Source organism: Marmota flaviventris, chromosome 1 (assembly GCF_047511675.1).
Source record: "Marmota flaviventris isolate mMarFla1 chromosome 1, mMarFla1.hap1, whole genome shotgun sequence".
Classification (NCBI taxonomy): domain Eukaryota; kingdom Metazoa; phylum Chordata; class Mammalia; order Rodentia; family Sciuridae; genus Marmota; species Marmota flaviventris.
Window position 1 is genome coordinate 22030022 of NC_092498.1, and position 19423 is coordinate 22049444.

General features: G+C 52.9%; 1 protein-coding gene across 1 annotated transcript in view; it reads left to right on the top strand.

Moving 5' to 3' along the window:
* Nucleotides 1–11891, top strand: part of Plxna4 (plexin A4) — a 423940-nt gene extending 412049 nt beyond the window's left edge. The window contains exons 30-32 of the mRNA XM_027950129.2: nt 1291–1503; nt 7588–7738; nt 9883–11891. Coding sequence (XP_027805930.2) covers nt 1291–1503; nt 7588–7738; nt 9883–9978 — 460 coding nt within the window. The 3' untranslated portion in view covers nt 9979–11891. The remainder of the gene's footprint in view (nt 1–1290; nt 1504–7587; nt 7739–9882) is intronic.
* Nucleotides 11892–19423: the final 7532 nt, after the last annotated feature.

The window sequence follows — 19423 nt, forward strand, 5'->3', positions numbered from 1 at the left end:
ATAGAAATATTGTACTCACTGCACTGAAATGACGTCATTCAAAGAGTTTGTGTTTCTCAGAGGCAAGCCAAACACAAACGAGCATTGTGACTCTCACCAACAGTGAGAGCAGCCACCAAAACCACAATAAAGCATCAGGGGAGCATGGCGGGAGGTGAGGGGTTGGGAGCAGAGGGAGGGAAACGGGCAGCTCCGTGCTGGGTGCATCTCGGCTTCCTCATCTCATCTCAGCGAGCTGGCTGGAAGCCAGGGGCCAGAGCCTGAGCCAGGGCAGGGGAAAGCGTCTCCCCATCGCCAGGTCCTCTCTAGCCACACACAGTGACTTAAGTACTGGACCACACCATGCAATTTTCTCCTCCTTGTGTCTGTTTGTGCTGACTGCACCTGCAGCCTGTCCCGCCTCTCCGCCAGGCCTTGCCCAGCTAGGGAACACCCATGCGTGTTTCTGAAACCCAGACCGCCACGTGTCACCTCTGCAGAGGCTTTGTGGACACGGCCCTCGCCGTGTGCCCCCTGGGTCCCACACTGACCCCTTCACATTGTGCAGTCCTGGCACCCATACTGTCCAGCATGCACCTGGTGGCGGGTCTGTCCTCCCCCCACACCCACCGCCCACAGTTTCTTGAGGACGCGGGATGTGTGGTTCATGGTATCCTCTGCAGCTGGCACGGTTCCTGGCAGGCAGCAGGTGCTATCTGGAAGGGGGCGGGGACACAATGGGACATATGAGGGGCTGAATGTGTCATCAAGAGTCGCTGAGCTATACTCTCAGCCCCAAGGCCTTCAGAGGCAGGAAGCAGCCAGTGGGACCAGGCAGGGAGTGGGAGGAAGCCGGTGGCTTCTGCAGAGTCATCCAGTTTGTGGCAGGAGGTCAGACACCAAGTCCAGGTTCCAGATGATTCCAAAGCTTGCCAACTTAATGCTCTTTGGAAGCGGACAGTGGAATAGAGTTCGAAATTTTTCTTTCTAGCACACATCATGGTGCCTCTTATACCAAGGGGAGGATCAGGGGTCCTGTGTCACAGTTGGGTATCAAGTTGTCTCCAGTACCTTTCAGTATTGTGTCTCTGCATGAGTGATTCACCTTGCTGATCTGCAGTTTCCTGGGAGGTAACTGGAGCCCAGGAGAGCAGCCCCACACCCCATCCCTGCACACCCCGTCTCTGGCCTAGAGAAGGCACTTGAGCACCAGGAGTTGCCTAGCCACCTCCTGTTCTCCAGAGAACCCTCCAGCCACATCACAGCTCGCCGCCCCCTTGCCGCTGACCCTCTGCCCCTTCCTCCGCACAGCCTCCCCCTGCGGTTTTGGGTCAACATGATCAAGAACCCGCAGTTCGTGTTTGACATCCATAAGAACAGTATCACGGACGCCTGCCTCTCCGTGGTGGCCCAGACCTTCATGGACTCCTGCTCCACGTCGGAGCACCGGCTGGGCAAGGACTCGCCCTCCAATAAGCTGCTCTACGCCAAGGACATCCCCAGCTACAAGAACTGGGTGGAGAGGTGAGTGTCGGGACCAGGCAGCAGGGGGAGGCCCCTGGCTACAATGCCCACGAGAGGCCCTCCCCAAACCCAGGCTGGCACCTCCCAAGGCTGGTCCTGCAGATTGGCAGGCGCACCCCACAGCCCCAGTGATGTCGTCTACTGGACAAGAACCGGGAACTCAGCTGGGACTAGCTCTGGGCTCTGCTGGCCTGTTTGGAAGGCCGTGGACCTTGATAACTGAAGTGTGTTCGGGGCCCAGGGAGGAGATGTGGTTCCCGGCTGTAACCCTCAGTCCCCACATACATGCATGCTATGCACACATGCATGCCCTATGTGCATAATACATGCCTCACATGCAATCATATGCCACATACACTTGTATATACACATGCCATACATATATGCACATGCATCAAGCATGATCCATATGTGAATGCTATACATGTATGCATGCCCTATATACAGTGACACACACACATGCACACATACATACCATATGTAATCCATGCATCCATCTATACATGCATATCTACATGCAAAGACACATGTGGTGCATGCTCTACACATACGTGTATATGATGCTGCACATATGAGCATACAGGCCTCACGTGCACGCACTTTGATCATAAATGTGCAAGGTTCCCAGTAATGTCTCGCCACAAAAGACTTGAGGCCTCCGCCCATCTTCCTGTCCATCTGTCAATTCTCCCATGGTTCTATGGGCGTGGCAACCCCGCCCCCTGGACAGTCTCCCACCATCCCAGCCCCTTCACTATCACCTGACCAGCTCTTTGTGCCCTGGGTGTGTGATCTCAGCCATCACACCCACCTGGTCACTGTGTCTGGCAGTCACGTGTCTGCTATGGCACAGACCCACCTGTCAGCTGAGGCTCCTGGCTCTCAGTCCCCGCCAGCTCCTGGTAGAGAATGTCATGGTTCGTCTGAGCCGCGGCGGATCCATAAGGCGAGCACCTGAGCTACAGCCAACTGGGACTGGATGCATCACTGTAGTCCCCTAACGTGAGAGGACAGGAATTGTGACTTCCTTTCTTGCTGGTCAAGGTGAAGAAATATACATACAGGATGACCAGGCAATTAGCCCAAGATGATTGAAGTGGCCACAATGAAACTAGATCCCAAGCCTCTTAAATGACTCCCAAATCTTACTATTTATGAAGCTTTCAAACAGAATCTCTGCCAACTCATACTGTACTTCTGGGTAGATCAAGGAAGGGGCTCCTTTCTATAGGCAGGTGTCACCCCACCATAGGGTGTGGGTTTGCTGAATAAAGAGTTAGTTGTTGGTCACAGCTCTCATTTAAGTACCTTTGTGCAGTGAACCACCTGCACACCTCCACATGGCCGTTTTACTCTTAGACTACCTTTCTCTTTTTTCCAAGTAGCGTAAAGATAAGAAATCTGGATGGAAGTTCACTTTTGGTGCCCTTGGGAAGAATAAAAAAAACCCAGAAATTGTTCTTGCCTTAGTGATTGAAGACATGATGAACAATATCATTTTACCCATGTTATTCTAGAACATCACCTCCTCTTGTACACAGGGAGGAACTGGGAGGGGGTGAGTCCTGGCCACCTCGGTGAAACAGTTTCACTGAAAGAATTTCTGTTCTGTTTTTCAGTACCCTCCCCTACTTTTCTACTGTGGCCTGTGATGGATGTCACACCCTGGCTGTCAGGGAGAGAGCCACATCTTTGTCCTCATGTCAGATTATCCCGGTCACCCAGGGGGGCTCTCATCTCCCTCTGCATAGACAGCAGTGCATCCTTCCCACAATAGGGCTGCCGGGAGCAAGCCCTCATGTGTGGTCCCTGCTTTCTGCAAAGAAAGAGGAAGAGGCAGCATTTGGACGGTGGGTCACCCCTGCACTGATGAGGGTCACTGAGCCAGAACCCTGGGTGGTAGAGAGGAAGGAACAGGGGGCAGGAAGGGTGGGGACATTTATAAGGATCCGTGTAGAGGACACTTCCTGGACAAGGCTGGGTAGTCCTAGGTGAGACCAGTGCTCTGCTGGGCTAATCGTCTTCCTCTAGGTTGGTTCTAAGTGAGACCGGCTCATGCAGCTGCTGCTGGTCACGAGGAGCCCTGTCGATTGGGCTCTTTAGGTAATGGCTTCCATTTCTTATCCCACTAGTTTCTTAGCAACCACGGGCACGCCCAGGAAAGTCATCTTTCTCTTGCTTAATGTCCCAAATCCTTTCTCCTCCCGTTTGGGAGCAGGGGTAGAAAGACAGAGGGATTGAGAAAGAGCATGGCAGTCGGGAGATGGAGCTGAGCACTCCTGCACTTGGTGAGGAGTGGACAGGTCCACCCTTGCTCCCACTCCTCCTCCGCACACCCCATGGTGCTCATGGACAGCAGGCTCCTCGTCTTCACAGCCCTATTGGGCTTTTGCTTGTGGCCAAATCTAGAAACAGGAAGGAGATTCTTGGCTCCCCATGAACAGTTCTCTCACAGAGCAGAACTCCAGCCTTGTCACCGTGAGCTCATGTGTCCCAATCGGTTGCAATCTCTATTTCCTGACCAATAGCAGTGAACACTGCAGAGTCTGGTGGTGATTTCATCTGATTTTAACTGGGAAGAGCTTCAGAGTTATCCCTGAGGAAGCGTTGGCCGCCCTCACCAGCCGTCAGGAGATTTCCCCTGAAGAAAGTGAGGGGAATGGCGTCCCGGCTGGCCCACCAGCACTGGATGAGGGTCGGCCACACTTTGGAATGCTGTCATGTGTCATGGCATGAAGAAGGTTAAGGTTTTAGATACTTTAATATGCCTCCTACGGCTCCCATCCATCCAAGCTTATAAAAGGTGACAGCTCACCTTGGAGCAATACCAAAGGTGAGGCCCAGACATTCCCCTGACCCATGCGTCCATCCACTGGTCAAACATGGATTTGCCATGGGTGTGGTGGGCACTTGGAAAGTTAGACCGGATCCTTCTCTGCAGCTCACAGTTGAGGAGGACAGGCCCACAAGCTGCCACAGCTGGGGCTCTGGGAGTGAGGCCCTCATTCTCCTGGGCCTGGAGACAGCGGCCAACAGTTCCCAGGGGAAGACTTATGCAGGGCCTTGAAAGCTGAGTTTGGGGATATCAGAGCCTTCCAGCCTGCCAGGCCCTGGCCAGCTCCAGGGGGTCCTCGGGGACTTTTCAGAGCACCAGTCCTTCTGAGAAAGGGTGTGTAGGGTTCAAGTGCCAGGGGCCCAGGCTGACCTTTCCCTTCCCCACTACACAGCCAGCTGGTGAGAACACTTGTTTGAAGCTCATTAATGAGGCTTAAGTGCATTCCTCACAATCAATGGGGCAACTCTGTGGAGGGTCCCAGGACAGGAGCCAGCCCAGCAAAAGTGAGAAGGAAGCAATTGTACCCACGGCAGAGAAGGTGCCGTGGGAGTCGTTGTCAGGCTCCGGGCTGGCTAAGGGGTGGGCTGGGGAGAGCCCTGGAGGGGGCTGGGGAATGTTCAAGGCATTAGCCAGACCCAGCAGAGAGGATGGGTCACTCAGCTGCAGCAGGCCTGGGGCTGTAAACAGGGTTAGAAAGGCAGCCGGACTCCGAGTCCCACACCCTCCAGGGCATGAGCTGCCCTTGGCCACTCAGCTCAGCCCGTCCAGAACCTGCTGAAGATGCCGTCATGTGACCGGTCCACCTGGGGGATAGTGTGGGGCCACAGACATGCCCTGGCCCAACCCAGTGACCTCAAAGCCAAGGCAAAATTAGGGAGATGGAGCTACTCAGTGGGGATCTGACCTCGCGTGAGGGAGACGACACAAGGCACATCCAGGAGAGTATGTCACCTGTCAGCTTTAGGTGAGGTGGTTCCAGCCCGGCCCCGGACCTCTCAATTTCTCGCCGTCCCTCCCCTCTCTCCTATATTCATACTTCCAAATATTCTTTTTGAAGGAGTGGTCTGGGCTTCTAGGACCTGGGCAAGGTGAGCCATCATAAGGGAGAGCGCTGGGCATCTCTTGTTTCCTGTGGGGCAGGGTCCCCTCATTGTGGACACAGTGCTCCCCAACCTGGCCTCCCCTATACCTCGGAGGCCATAAAGGCAGCAGTCAGCCCTCGTGCTGCGTGCAGAACGCCTGACAGAACCAGCTGTCCATCTGCACAAGCTTCCACAGGTGGAGAGGAGAAGCAGCCGGAGCTTCATTTTGTCCTCTCGGTGGGACCTGGGCTTTTCATCCGTCAGGGTCTCTGGTTATCCACAGTAGAACTGTCTGACGGAGCTTTGGGCCTGGCGCTGTGATTAGAGCTGCGCTGCAGCTGCTGGCCATGGTTCCAAAAGCGAGAGAAACCAGGCTTCTCCTTTACCCCAGGAGACGTGTAGAGATGACCCTGGGCTTGGTGAACCCATCTTGCTCGGCAGGTGTGGGACGCCCGAGGGAACAGTGACACACGTCTCCTTGGGAATGGCAAGGATGGGGGCCGCCCCTGGTCTCCTGCTGTGAGATGGGACACTGGCATTCGCTGTCTTCCAGAAATAGAGGCCATGAATGGAGACTCTGCTGGAACCTTTACACCTGGAATGTCATGAAATCACCCGAGCCCTGTGCACGCGGCATCTGGGGAGATGCTTTGGGGTGGCTCTAGGCTCTTCTAGGGATGGAGCAAAGGAATTGAAAGGGAGCAGGATGAGACAGGAGGGGACAGTGGGCAGAGAGGGTGGTGAAGGATGGCAGCAGGTCATCGTCAGGGCCCTCAGCTGCTCTGAGAAAGGCCATATTGTTAGTCCTTGTCCTCGTTGCCTGTCTCAGCAGCCTGTCATGAGCCAAGGCCTCCTGGCCAGCCCAAAGGTGACCGGTTCCACAAGGCAGGTGGCACTGTGTGTGGTGTGAGTCTGGGTCCCCCCAACCAGCCCCTTTCGTCCCCAGAGCGCAGGTCTCATGTCCCTACCTCTGCTTTCCCTGTCTTCCAGCCAGCGACAGGTCTGCAGTCCCAGGGCTGCGGCTCAGGCAGGGTGCCCATCCCAGCCCTGGGCTGCCAGGAAGGTTCTGGTGGCAAATGGAGCTATCATTCTAAGGCTGGCCCTTGAGCTGACAGTGGAGGAGCCCTGCAGTGTCATTTCTGCCAGCTTGTCACCCAACTCCTGGGAACTCCTGGGGACAGGTGGAAGTCAGAGACACAGCACAGGGCTGATGGGTCCTGGTCAGAGCAGCGAGGGGTGTGGGCTGGGAAAGACACGGGGTCAGAACACACGATAAGAATATCCCCAAATCTCTGAGAATGTCCCCTGTACTCATCTGATGCACCCTTGAGTGCTGGGACTCCCGGGGCCTGTCACCGTCACCAGCCCTAGCACGACCCCACGAGCAAATGCCTCTCCTTAGCCTTGGTGCCCAGGTGCCTGGTTTGCTGTCCTAGCCCACCCTGCAGTCTTCCTCCTGGTTCCTGATTCTAGGGTCTCAGAATAGCTTTCTCTAACCCAGAGCCCCGGGGACTTAGAGTGGGCTGGGCTGGGCAACCACCGGGCCCCTGGGCCAGCCGTGCTTCGTGGCTTTGCAGTTACCTGTTCTCATTTTTACAATCTACAGTCCCAAAAGCCCAGAGGAAAAGGGGAGAAGGAACCGTCATCAGTTCCTCATTAGGAAACCACGCGGCTCCCCTCTGGCGGGGGAGTTGGGGTCTGGTGCATAAAATGTCAAATTGCAGAAATTAAAAATGTAAATGCTGGCATCTAATTAACCAGTTGACAGCAGTGCACAGCTGCAAGTGACAGTGACTGATTGCCTTCTGCCAGCCTCTCTCTCTGAGCAGCCCCCAGCCCCACCCCTCTCTCACTTAACCCCCGGAGAGCGGAGGACATCGGAGAAGAGCCACTGTTGGAAAGAGCCTTTGGGCCACTGGAGGAGACCCGTGCCCTCAGGAGGAAACCCTGCAGGGACACCAGCAGCTGGAAGCTAAGCAGAGGCCCCTCTTCCTCTTGGCCCCCTCTGTCCACCCTCTGTCACTGTCTTGGCCACTCCCCAGATCCTTCTCTCAGTTCCTCCAGAGCTGCGAGAGCTTCTCCTGGATCTGACACAGAGGCCCAGCCCCAGAGACCACTGTGGTCCCCACAGTACTCCAGCTTCTCTCCCTTCCCGTCCCTTGGCAGGTATTACTCGGACATTGGGAAGATGCCGGCCATCAGTGACCAGGACATGAACGCCTACCTGGCGGAGCAGTCCCGGCTGCACATGAGCGAGTTCAACACTATGAGCGCCCTCTCGGAGATCTTCTCCTACGTGGGCAAGTACAGTGAGGAGGTGAGCCCCGCCCTGCCCTGCTGAGGCCTGTGGGGAGAAGAGGGCAGAGATGGAGAAGCCCCACATGCCTCGGTGTAGAAGAGCAGTCCCAAGACACACCCCCTCGGCATCTCTCCTGGGAACTCTCCCCCCAAGGCTGCAAAGACTGAGACACTAGGGTGGTCATTCCAAGCATTCTACATTAGTCCCTGATCTTCCCATACATCTACATACCTGTCTCTTTCATTTATTCTTATTTTCTTCTCAATATTCCTCTTATTTTCCCCATTTCTCTAATTCTTTTTGAACAGCACCTTCCCACTCCCATGGACAGTCCATAGGGTGTGGTACAGTATTGTAGAGAACAGAACAGACTAGAAACAGAATAGAATATGGTGGAATAGAAGGAATGGAATGGAATAGAATAGTAGCAACTGAACAGAACAGAAGTAGAATAGAATGGGATAGAAGAGAAAAGAATTGAACAGAATGAGAAAGGGAAGTGACCCAAACCAGCAGACAGGGGCAGAATGGAATGGAACGGAAGGCGCTTTTAGTTGGGTTCCCTTGTAGGAAAACTCTAGCTGGGATAATCATCACCATAGATTCTGCCTTCTTTCTGGTCAGTATAAAGGTGCTATTGGCTACGCAGGTGTAGACCAAGTGGATTGGAATCCAGATTCCCTGCACTGGAGCACAGCATAACTGTGAAGATCGAAACAAGACTGGAGGCCAGCACTCCAGGGTCTCTACTTCCTCACAGTCTTGTCACTCAGAGAGGGTCCAGGAGAGTCTAGGAAACCCTGGCAGGCCTAGGGCCTGGTGTCCTACAGGTCATGAGCAGTACAGTTTGTGAACCTCAAGTCAAAGAAGAACCAGCAGAGTCTCTTAGGGGATAGACCCCGGAAACCAGTCCACAGGAGAGAGTTTCCCCCTCCTGTGGCAAGGCATGAGCGTAAGGACGGTGTGTGATACATCTGAGTAAGTGTGCAACTCCCTCATCTTAACCAGGACTGTCCCTTCATCTGCAAGCACACTTGTCTTGTCTTGGTGTCAAAATGTCCTGTCTTTATGAAATGATGGCAGTTGTTGGCCAGCTCACAAGGAGACTCTTGCACAGTCTCCATTAAAAAGTATCAGCTGGCATAAGATCCAAAGTTCTGGGAGCCTCCCTGGAGCTAGAATCCTCCTTTGTCCTCCTTCTCTTCCTTGTCCCATGCCCTCGGGTCCCCAGCCACCATGCATACAGCCCAGGTGCCTCCCGTGGAGCAGGTGGGCTGCCTCTCGTGGAGCAGGACTGCTCAGAGCATTCCCAGGTGTGCCTGACTTTATCCTCTGTGCTGGAGCAGACCAGGGATGGATGAGTAGTCCCTACAGTTTGCCAGTAAGGAATGGGATTCATTCAGAAAAATCACCTTTTGACCCAGATCATCCAGCTGGAGACTGTCGGAGCCGTTCCTCAATCCTGCACCCCCTGAGCCTAAGTGGAATCCTGACGGACTGTCCCCAGGCACCACCACCACTGTCACTGTCCTCCACCAACCACCTGACCCCAGGAAAGGCTTGGGCAGACCTGATCCATTAGGTGCTAATGGCCAGGAAAGCTTACAGCCTTACACTTGCAGGGATATTCGTTTCTCAACAGGCAGAGTTAAGCCAAGTAATTTTCAAAATGTGGACATCCAGCCTCAGGCAGCTGATGGGGGAAGATTCTCCTTTTTAAGAAGGAGGGATGAAATCACATTTCTGTGAAATCCCATTCCCGCTGGACGTGGAGCACACACTTCCCATCAGACACGGAGCTCTCTGCCGTGAACCTGTTGTGACCGGGGCCCCTGGCCCTGGGCATCTTCAACAGAGCGTCTGCCTTCTGTCGGCTGCCTCTCATGAACAATGGAAGGCACACGTTGTGCAGACATGACAATGTGTGTGTTGGCATCCTGGGCTCCTGGGCCTGTGGGCGCCCACAGGCTGTGTCCTGTGTCCAGGTGCCTCCTGTGCCTACCCATGCTACCCAGGCTGCCACTTACCAGCAGTGTCGTGTGTGCATCTGCGAGTACACAACTTCCCACCCTTATGACCACGTCCTCTGGTCTGTGTATGCCCTGAGAACACACAGGTGCACACCCCACCGAGTAACCCCTCCGTTCTTGTCCCTTTCACAGATCCTGGGACCTCTGGACCATGATGACCAGTGTGGCAAACAGAAATTGGCCTACAAACTAGAACAAGTCATAGCCCTCCTGAGCTTAGACAGCTGAGAACCGTCCTTCCAGGGCCGCCCTGGAGGGAGGGACACACCAAGCCGTGCCTCAGTCTAGATTTCATCTTTACCAAGTGCAAGTTCCGACTGGCGTCAGCAGCATCCCCTGAGCAGCGCTGTCTCCCCGGCCCCCGCCCTCTCTGCCTCCCTCTGCCTCTCCCTCCTTCCTGGATCCCTTCTCGTTCGGTGGCTCTGCCAACACGCTTGGACCCAGCCGCCAACCCCGAGCCAGGGGTGGCCAGGCCCACAGCGAGGGACCTGTCCAGAAGGTATCAGAGTGGGGCTCTCTCTCCAACTGCTCCTGACTTCATGCAGCAGCAGCAGCAGCAGCAGCAGGGCCCAAATGTGGATGAGGAGCTGTGGACAGAGGACGTTTCTATGCTGCGACTTCACCTTCCGCTTGAGAGCCCCGGCTTGGGTCCTGAAGTTGGCCTCGGGAAGAGGCAGTGGGCTCAGTATTGTCTTCACGGAAGATGTCACGTGGCTCGCCCTGCCCACAGTCCGTCTCCAAGAGGTCAGTCAGGGCGCTTCGCAACTCTGAGAAGATAGGCCTCACTCCTGCATGTGGCTGGAGCAGGGAACATGTGGGGGAAGGGAGCTCCGGGGGGCTGCCTCCCACCTGTTGGGTCGACGCCAGAGGCCTCCTGTCCCTTTCCAATCTCCATGAAGCCCTTCCAAGTGTCCATGTGGACCTGCCTGCCCAGCCTCCTCCCCTGCCTGGGGCAAGCCAGGCAGGAGAAAGAATAGCACTTACATTCCACCATGGAGACGCTCCTAACCTTCAAATCTGGCTCCTAGCAGCAGGAATGTCATGTGGAGGGGGGAGAAAAGAGAGTGGCATCCACCATGGAAGCAGCATCTGTTGTTCTCCATTCATCCCCAAATTCCAATGTGTCACCGTCATCGTCATAGGTCTAGTCCATTGCCAGAGCCTTAAGTGCTGTCTAGAGAAGGCATCTCCACCCTCCTTGGTCACCCTTCATCAAGGGTCAGCATGAAATGCAGCGTGCATCCAGGAGATTCTACCTCCAGCCGTCTCCAAGGCTCCATCCCCACCATCCTTGAGAACTCCATAGAAGGCCGGGGCGGACAGTCGTGTACCTGTCCCCCCTGCAGAATCTGGTGCCATTGCTATGCAGATGACTTTGTCACTGGGCTGTCCAGACCTCCTTGGGAATCATTTCATGACCATCTCAGCTGTGTCTTCAGTCACACTCCTTCCTGACCCCTTCAGAAGTCCTCACGGGACTACCCCAGCACAACCTCACCATGACAACCACCAACCGTGGTCCCAGCTTGTCGTGTCTGGGAGGGACTGGAAACTGAAGCTAAGGGACCTGAATGGAAATGGAAGGAGGGACATGCAACTGACCACAGCCCTGGCATCCATCTCTCCACTCATCCTTGCATCTATGGATACCCCATTTTAGCCAGTCAGGCAAATGTGTGCTCAGAAATGTGTACTAGGTAAGCGGCGGCCATGGCGAGAAGTATTCCAGTGGTGGGTCCTGGGAGCTTATCATCTTGAAGGGACCTTCGGTGCTGTGTGGTCCAGTCTCCACCATGAGCAGGAATCTCTTCTGGCAGCTCTAGTTGTCGGCCATTCTGGGCGACCAGGAGAATCATCACGCAGGTGGTGTTGATAAGGATCCCACCGTCACTCTCTAAGCATCAGATGTCCTTCCTCGTCATCCATCAAAGGGAGGAAGGAGCCACATCATTTCCAGCCAAGTCCATGCAGCATCCTGTGCTTGAAGTCCCTTCGCCCCTTTGGATATGAATAAATGCGCATGTGCGAGCGCATGTGCTCGCTCGCACGTGTGTCTGCCCCAGGAGTAGGCAGAGCGCTCCGGGAGATTTCTTGTCCTATGTAGGAGGATGTTGAAGTGTTTTGCTTCTGTGTCCCCTTGCTCATCCGTTCATCCTGCAGCTTCGGGACATTTCAACACTTGCTTTCTGTGCTGAGTGCTAGTGGGTGGGGAGGGGAGGGGACCTGTCCATAGGCGATCAGGGTGGTCACCTGCCAAGGCCTGGACTTTGGTGACCCAGAGCAGGGCATCTCATGGCATTTCAGAGGACCTATGGAAAAAGACACAAGCCACCTAACAAATGGGAAGAGGAGAATGGAAGAAAAAGATGCTTTTGAAAGGAAAAATAAATAACCAAAGGTTTTGGCACATGGCCAGGTGGGAAGTGAGGAATTTTCTTGATCATTTTATTTCCTCCCAAGAAGTCGTGGGACCTGACAGGCCAGAAAGGGTGCATGTGGGAGGCAGGCTGAGGAGGCAGCTCAGCCATCCGAAATGTTTTTGCACATACGAGAGGTTGGGAGGAGAGAGACACGAACCTATTTAACACAGATTTACTGGATGGAAGCTGTGGGTGCGTGTGTGTGTGTGTGTGTGTGCGCGTGTGTGTGCGTGCGTGTGTATGGATACATTTTGATTTATTTTTTAAGTTTTGCACAGTTTAGAGGAAATACGTGAACAAGTAGAAAAAAAAAGACTGTTATGGTTTTGCTGAAGCTTTCATTTTTTACCTGATGATTATTATTGTTATTATTACGTTGTCGGTACATAACACCCCCACCCGCTTGTTTTTGTTATAAGCAAACCTTCGAACACCTCAGAGAAACATAAATTTCGGGGAGAAAGTGGAGAGGAGGACACACCAGGGTCCTGGCTTTCCTTGCTTCTCCCTGGACAGGGCTTTGGGGAAGATGTTACCTTAATTGATGGTGTGGGTTGTGTCTGGTGCTTCATTTACTCACGGTCTCTACGGCCTGTTGGGGACTGAGAAATTGCGTGGTCTCCCAGAGCCACAACCCATCTTGCCCATAAAGAGTCTTCTTTCCTTTGTTTTCTGTTTCTTCTGTTTGGCTTCTCGGTGCAAGAGTGAGAGGTTCAACAGCAGAGATATAGGATGTTGTCCAAAAGCTGTTCTTTTCCCTCCACATCTTCTTTCTCAGCTCTCTGGGATTCTCTAGCTCCTCCTGGAAGGTCAGACACCCAGAGAGCTGCCCAGCGGGGCACAGGGGTTCCCAGAGTGAGTGGCCCTGTGGGACAGGTGTCCTCGCGGCCTCCCACCATGTCACAGTCAATTTGCAGGGTCGCAGTTCTGTAGAAGGAGGAACCAGGGGAGCAAGGCAATCTCCTGAGCTCCCCTCCACTCACCCCTTCACTGCCCTTGAGATCACAGGGTCAAAATAACCAAGGAGAGAGGTTGAATGTCGGGGGCGAGAGGCTGATGTCAGGGAGGGATGTGGGACAGGGGAGCTCCGTGGGGTCCTGAATTTGAAAGAGTGGGTAGAGGAAGTGGAGAAAGATAGCTGCGAGCTTCTCCCTTCTCCTGGGGCACACTGTCTCCAGGCGTGGACTTGGCCCCTTGGTCCTTCCCTGTAAGGAGAGTCCCTGACATTTGTTGGTCACTGCAAATAGTGCATTAGGTGAAATTAGCGATGTGTCAGTTACTTCCTCAGGAAAAAATACTTTCTTGCCTTCATCTTTCAATATGGTTTTAAGTTTGGGGACGGAGAATAACCCAAGTGTCCCCCAGGCCAAGGTACGTTATAACCCGGGTAACACGTACAGCCAGAGGAGCCCCCCGGCACCTCCCACCTAAGCTAGGGTGCCTCTGGGGGTGAGCTCAGGGTGCTTTGAGTGGGGCCACATCCAGAAAGAGAAGTCCTTTCAATAAATCCCAAAGTTTGAGGCAGACTGTCCAGGACTGTTCCCAGGGAGAGGCGGGAGTTGCTGATGGATTATTTCTCTCGCCCTTGTCCCCTCAAGCCCAGCTCCCACTCTCAGCCAGGGGTTAAGGACATACTCTCCCAGTCTCCAAGGTCCCTGGTGCTCACATGCCCCCTCGCATGTCTGGCTGCTGACCAGGCCCCTCCCCTGGTAGCAGGTATCCTCCTGTCCCTCTTTGTCCCTCCTGTACATGGAGTCACAGCCCCAAGGCTATCTGTCCATTCCAGGACAGGAGCAGATCAGCCCTCACAGTTCTGTCCTCTGAGACTGCCCCAGACCTAGCTCACCCCAAAAACTGCCTCCCTGAGTGATGGGGCTCCCCCCTCCAACCGAGGCCCAGTGAGGCCCCTATCAGAGGAGCCACAATCAATGATGTCCCAAATGACCTCCACTCTGAGAGGCAAGCCTCTGGCTCTTCTCTAGGGTCCTGGATGGTGCTGTGATCCCTCCTGGTTTAAACACCTCTCAGTTTGCTCTGAAGAGGGAAAGCCCATTTCCAGCTGTCTTCTTTCCCAAGACGGAGGGGACACTGCCTTTGACTGCACAGGAGTGTCTAGCCAGGTGAAGCCAGATTGCTTCCATCAAGAAGTACCATTTCCTCCTCCCCCCAGCCAGCCAGGAGTAAGGGGGGAATGCTGTAGGAGGCTCTGTTCAGCAGAAGGCCTAGAGATGGGCCTCCTCCCCACCCAGGAACAGCACCCTGGCCGCAGTCTGAGCAGGTCCCTGAGGGCTTCTGAGGGGCATTTGTGGAGAGAGTGAGTTACCGCCAAGGACCACCCTGGCCAGGAGGAGGCCACCCAGCTAGCCCACTGTCCTGACTCCTCCCTGACCTTCTGTCCTGTTCCTCCCAGTCCCTCAGGACAGATGACCGAGGGACCCTTACCTGTTCCTTTTAGAGAAGCTGTGGACTGTTTATTTGGAGTTTTGTAGTTGATTGTCGGTGTATTTTAAGCGTTTGAGAGTTAGAAGGAGGCCCAGTGTGAATGCCAAGTCCGAATTCCTGGGGGTGGAAGAAGGACACACACAACTCCAGAGGATGAGGAGCGCCCCGGGGGGTCAGGGGCATCCTCCCCTGTGATTAAAGAAAGGGTCAGGAAGTCCCCCGCTGTGGTCGTGCCAGGGGAAGCCCCCTCCATGGCTGCTAATACTCTCCCTGCTTCCCCTGCACTTTTGATGGACACAGTCGCGATGCCGTCCCTTCTCCGCCCGCCTCCTGCCACCTCACCCCAAGGCACCCTGCATGTAGCAAATAGAGCCTTATTTTACAAGTGGGCAGCTGAGGTACAGCCAGGTGACAGTGAAGAGGCAGTTCCTGAGAGAGGCTGGGGTCCCAAGAGCTTCTTTCACGGTGCTCCGAGGGTGGCAAAGCCCTTGTTGGGACATAAAATGACCATTCCCCAATGAGGAAGTAGTTGCTACAGGAAAAGGTTCAGACATTAGCAGAGACTTTTAAAAAAAAAATTTTTACTACAAAGCATTGCTCCCCAATAAAATGACTTTTTGTTTAGGGGGCGTGTCCAAATTTTTAAATTATATGGGATTTTTTGGTTGTAAAAGTAATACATACTCATTAGAGCCCCCATTAAATTCTTTGAGTAGACGGATGACTTCCAGAAAGTAAAGGCAACAAATTCCTTAACAAAAAGAACTTTCTGGAAAAAAAAAAAAAAAAAGAACTTTCTGTTCATATTGGCAGAGAGAGGCTGTCCTGGTGGGCAGGGGTCCTTGGTTGGAGAGTCTCCCCTGGCCTCCATTCCTTCCTTCTTAGACTTCTGTCTGGTCCTGGCTCTCCAAGGTGCCCCCAGAATTACCTATACTTTCTTATCAGCATCCCTCAAACTGCAGGGAGCCCCCTGCTTGGGGGACCCTCGTTCTCCCTCCTCAAGAATGCAAAAGCAAATCGACCTTGGCTATGCAGCTCACCTCCCTCTGCTTTCTTTAGTTAGTAACTTTGAACTTATGACTCAAGCACATTTTGGAAGGGTTCCTTAGGAGAGTAGAATTCACAACAGAGGATACAGTTAAAGAACAACCCCAAGGACACTTGAGAAACCGAGACCACTTTACCCAACGAGACCGAGAGCGCTTCCATGTGCAGAAGTCAGCCCAGGCCCGAGATGGGCTCAGCCGTCCTCATCTGTCCTTCCCGCTCCTTTCCCTGATGTTCCTGTCAGCTCGTTAAACCTTCCGTTCTTTAAAGAGAAAAGCTAGTTTACCTCAAAGAATCTTGTTTCCATTTGGAAACCAACACCTTCATGTTTTAGAGAGGACGCTCCTCCCCTCCACTGCGCCCTGTCAGGGCCTGGGGTCCTTGGGGCATGGAAGTCTTGGCTTCATCTTGCTTCAGCTGCTCTGAGTGAGAACAAGGCCTCCAGGCCCTGAGATGGGAGGGAGGGAGGGATTGGATGCAGCTGCCCCCCTCCCCATTTCAGAGTGTAGGGACCAGCCTCTCTCGTCAAGCAGGGTCCTGCCAAGTTACCACAGCAACCAGCAACTCCAAGGTACCACCACAATGGCTCAGCAAGCTGAGGTCTGAGGGGAGAGAAGGGGTACTGGCCTGATCAGGTGACCCAGAATTAAGCCCCCCAAGGCCAAAGGGGAAGAGAAGAAGCAGGAATGGATTTATGGGTGGTTTAAGGAACTGGCAGAGGTCTTTGAGTCTCAGAGAGGCCACTGCAGGAGGTAGGGCAGGACACTTCTGTTCCAGTTCCCCCCTTCCAGCCACACCCCACTTCTGTTCCAAAATCAAGCTCCCACCTTGAACGCTGATCTTTTGTTAGAACAAAGCAAAACAAACCTTTAGACAGCAGTGTTATGATGAGCCTCAAAGACAGGTGGATGAGATCCATGTGAATGAAGAAGAGGGTCTTCTGGTTTGATTTTTAAAGAAGAGTATCCTAGTAAGATTAAGCAAGAAAAAAAGATTTTAAAAAAGTTTTTAAAAAGAAAACCTATGCTATTTAAATTGGAGCCCAGTTGTAACTTGGTAAAGGCAAGCTTCTGTACCTTTGTTATAATTAATTGTATACCTGTGTATGTAAATATAAGGCATTCCTATTTTGCAGTTCAGAACAAAAAAAAAACTTATTTGTAATATAGAATAAAGTTTATTAAAAAATAATAAAAATTCAGTTTGAGATTTGGGTTCTTTCCGTGACTGGCCAGGAGGAGGCTGGGGAGAAGGTGGGCCCTAAGTAGGTGGCAACCCCCTCCGTCTCCAGCTACATCACATCTGAACTCCAACCCCAGAGAGGGATCCTTTCACTGAAGGCTCCATTGTGGGTGGCCAGCCCCCCTCTCATGTGAGGCAGAGTGAAGTGCTACCAGAGGGGGTGGTCAGTGGACACGTCCCCGTGGAGGCCACTTAGCCTCTGGATCCATCGTAACACAGCTCTGCAGCTCTCCCCAGCCATTGGAGCTGGCTCAGAGGGGACACCAGGGTTTCCCTTCCTCCCTGCTTCATGTCTTCCTTGGCAAGCTGCACCTTAGTGTGGAGATTTTTTAGCATCACATTTTGATAGGGGTAAAGACCTTGAATCCAGTGGGGCCCCTGGGAATAGAAGAAAGATGGGGAGAAAAATAGTCTAAAGGATGGAGTGGAAGTCAGGAGGAGGGAAGAAGGCCTCGCCCCTGCCTGCTTCCCATGTCCACCTGTGGCCCATATTGTTTGGAGGTGGCAGATGCAGGGAAAGGGAAGCCAGAGTAGATGGCACAGCACAGAGGGGGCCTAGGCACAAGGACTTCTGACGGCTCTCGTTCACGTTCCACTGGCCATGAGCAGATCCATTCACCTCCAGGCCGTAGGTGTGCAGGTAGACAAGGCAGAACAGGTGAACTCCATGAAAGGTCAATGATCTTATCAGTCGGAATAAAACTAGGGCAGAAAGAGGGAAGGGGAAGGCTAAGAAGGAAAGGAGAAGTTGGAAAGACAAGCGCATAGGAGATGTAAGGGGGAACCTGGTGGCACCCAGCTATTGATAACATTTTAGGCAAATTCTTCCCTCCCCTTCTCCCTGCTGCTCCAAGCCCCAACCCCCAGGTCCCTCCAGCCTTCAAAGAAGGACCCTCACTGGCATGAATAGAGATGTCCACCAAGGATGGGCCTCTAGGGAAAAAAGTCACAGAGAAAAGGGTCAGGAAGTGACCTGATGAGAGTATCCAGTGGGTGTTCCATCTTGGCTTGGAATATGATGAGCTGCTAAGGAGGAGGACCCATGAGATGAGAAGCAGCAGCCTCTGGCAGACACAGTACCGTGGAGTGACCCAGGAACACCTTGGGAACGACCATGGGGCTGACCATGAGGACAATAACCATGGGAACAGATGGAGACAGCTACGGGGAAAATGAATTGGCCTCAAGACCAACAGAATGGGTTGAAATCAACCAGACTACATCAAACTCACAAGTAAAATTCAGTTTGTGACCAGGAAGGGATGTTCTTCAATTCTAAGTGAAGGAGCAGGCTGGATGGGGACAGTGATCTCACTCTGAAGGTTCAGCTCAAGATTCCACACATGACTAAGTTCTTGCCGTGTCCTCAGACACATTTACCCATATGATCTCATCCTTCATCAGAATCAATCACCATGACTTTGAGAAGACTCCCCTCTCTGTGCTTTGGTTTCCTTATTTCAAAATGAGGATAATTCTAACTGCACCCCAAAGCCCAGGCAATCAGGGCAGGCCAATTTAGACAGAGTGGAAAAGACCTGGTGCACTATGAAATAAAATGCCGCATGCATGCAGTAGTTTATTAGTCATAAAAACAATACTGTACAAACAAGAGCGGATTCGTCCTGGATCCTCAATGACAAATTTAGAATGGATGCCTGGATGACTTACTGCAAAGAAAGCAAACATCTAACACCTTATGAAATATGTATATTTTTAGGTTGTTAGACTAAGATTCTTCAAGGCAGAGACCAAAGCTATGTTGAATTTCCTACCTCAGCTTAGCACAGCATCCAGCACAGAAAGATGCTCAGGCAACAGTAAGGAAATGAAGGAGAGGGTTCTGAGCCCCAAGCCAAAGTTACAGCATTACCAGTCCCCACTACTCTGGGAGAAGCCATATTTGCCATCTAGGGATGAATGCAACCTAAGTCCTTGTAAAAACTACCTACAGTTTTCTGTGTACTTTGATTTTGACCAATAATCAATTTGTCAGGAAAGCTGAGAATTCATCATCAGTAATATGGCCCATGTTCTCAACCTCGGTCCTTACTCAATGTGGCAGCCAGATTTGGAAGCCATGGATGTCAGCTTCCTGTGATGTCTAGAAAAGGATGCTGGTGATTCTAGAAAAGGTCTGATGATCCTTCTAAGATACAAAGAAGAGGAACTCATGCCCCACCCCCAACCACCACACACACACACACACACACACACAGAAGGGGCTCTTCTTACCTCTGTTCTGGACGTAGGCCAACCAGTACCCCATCTATCTTTCATGTTCCTCGATTGTTCCCCAGTTCAGCCACAAAATAGTGACAGATCCCTCGGGAAGCATGTTCAGTCCATTCAGCAGGAACACATTCCCCACCATAAGATACCTCCTGTTTCCTCCACCAAGAGGACCGTAGATCTGCCCGCACTGCCCCCGACCCCAGTAGACTTCTCATTCTTTCCCCCACTTTGGTTTGCCTTCTGCTCTATGAATTCCCATGGGCGACATAGAGTGGAGATGCACTGAC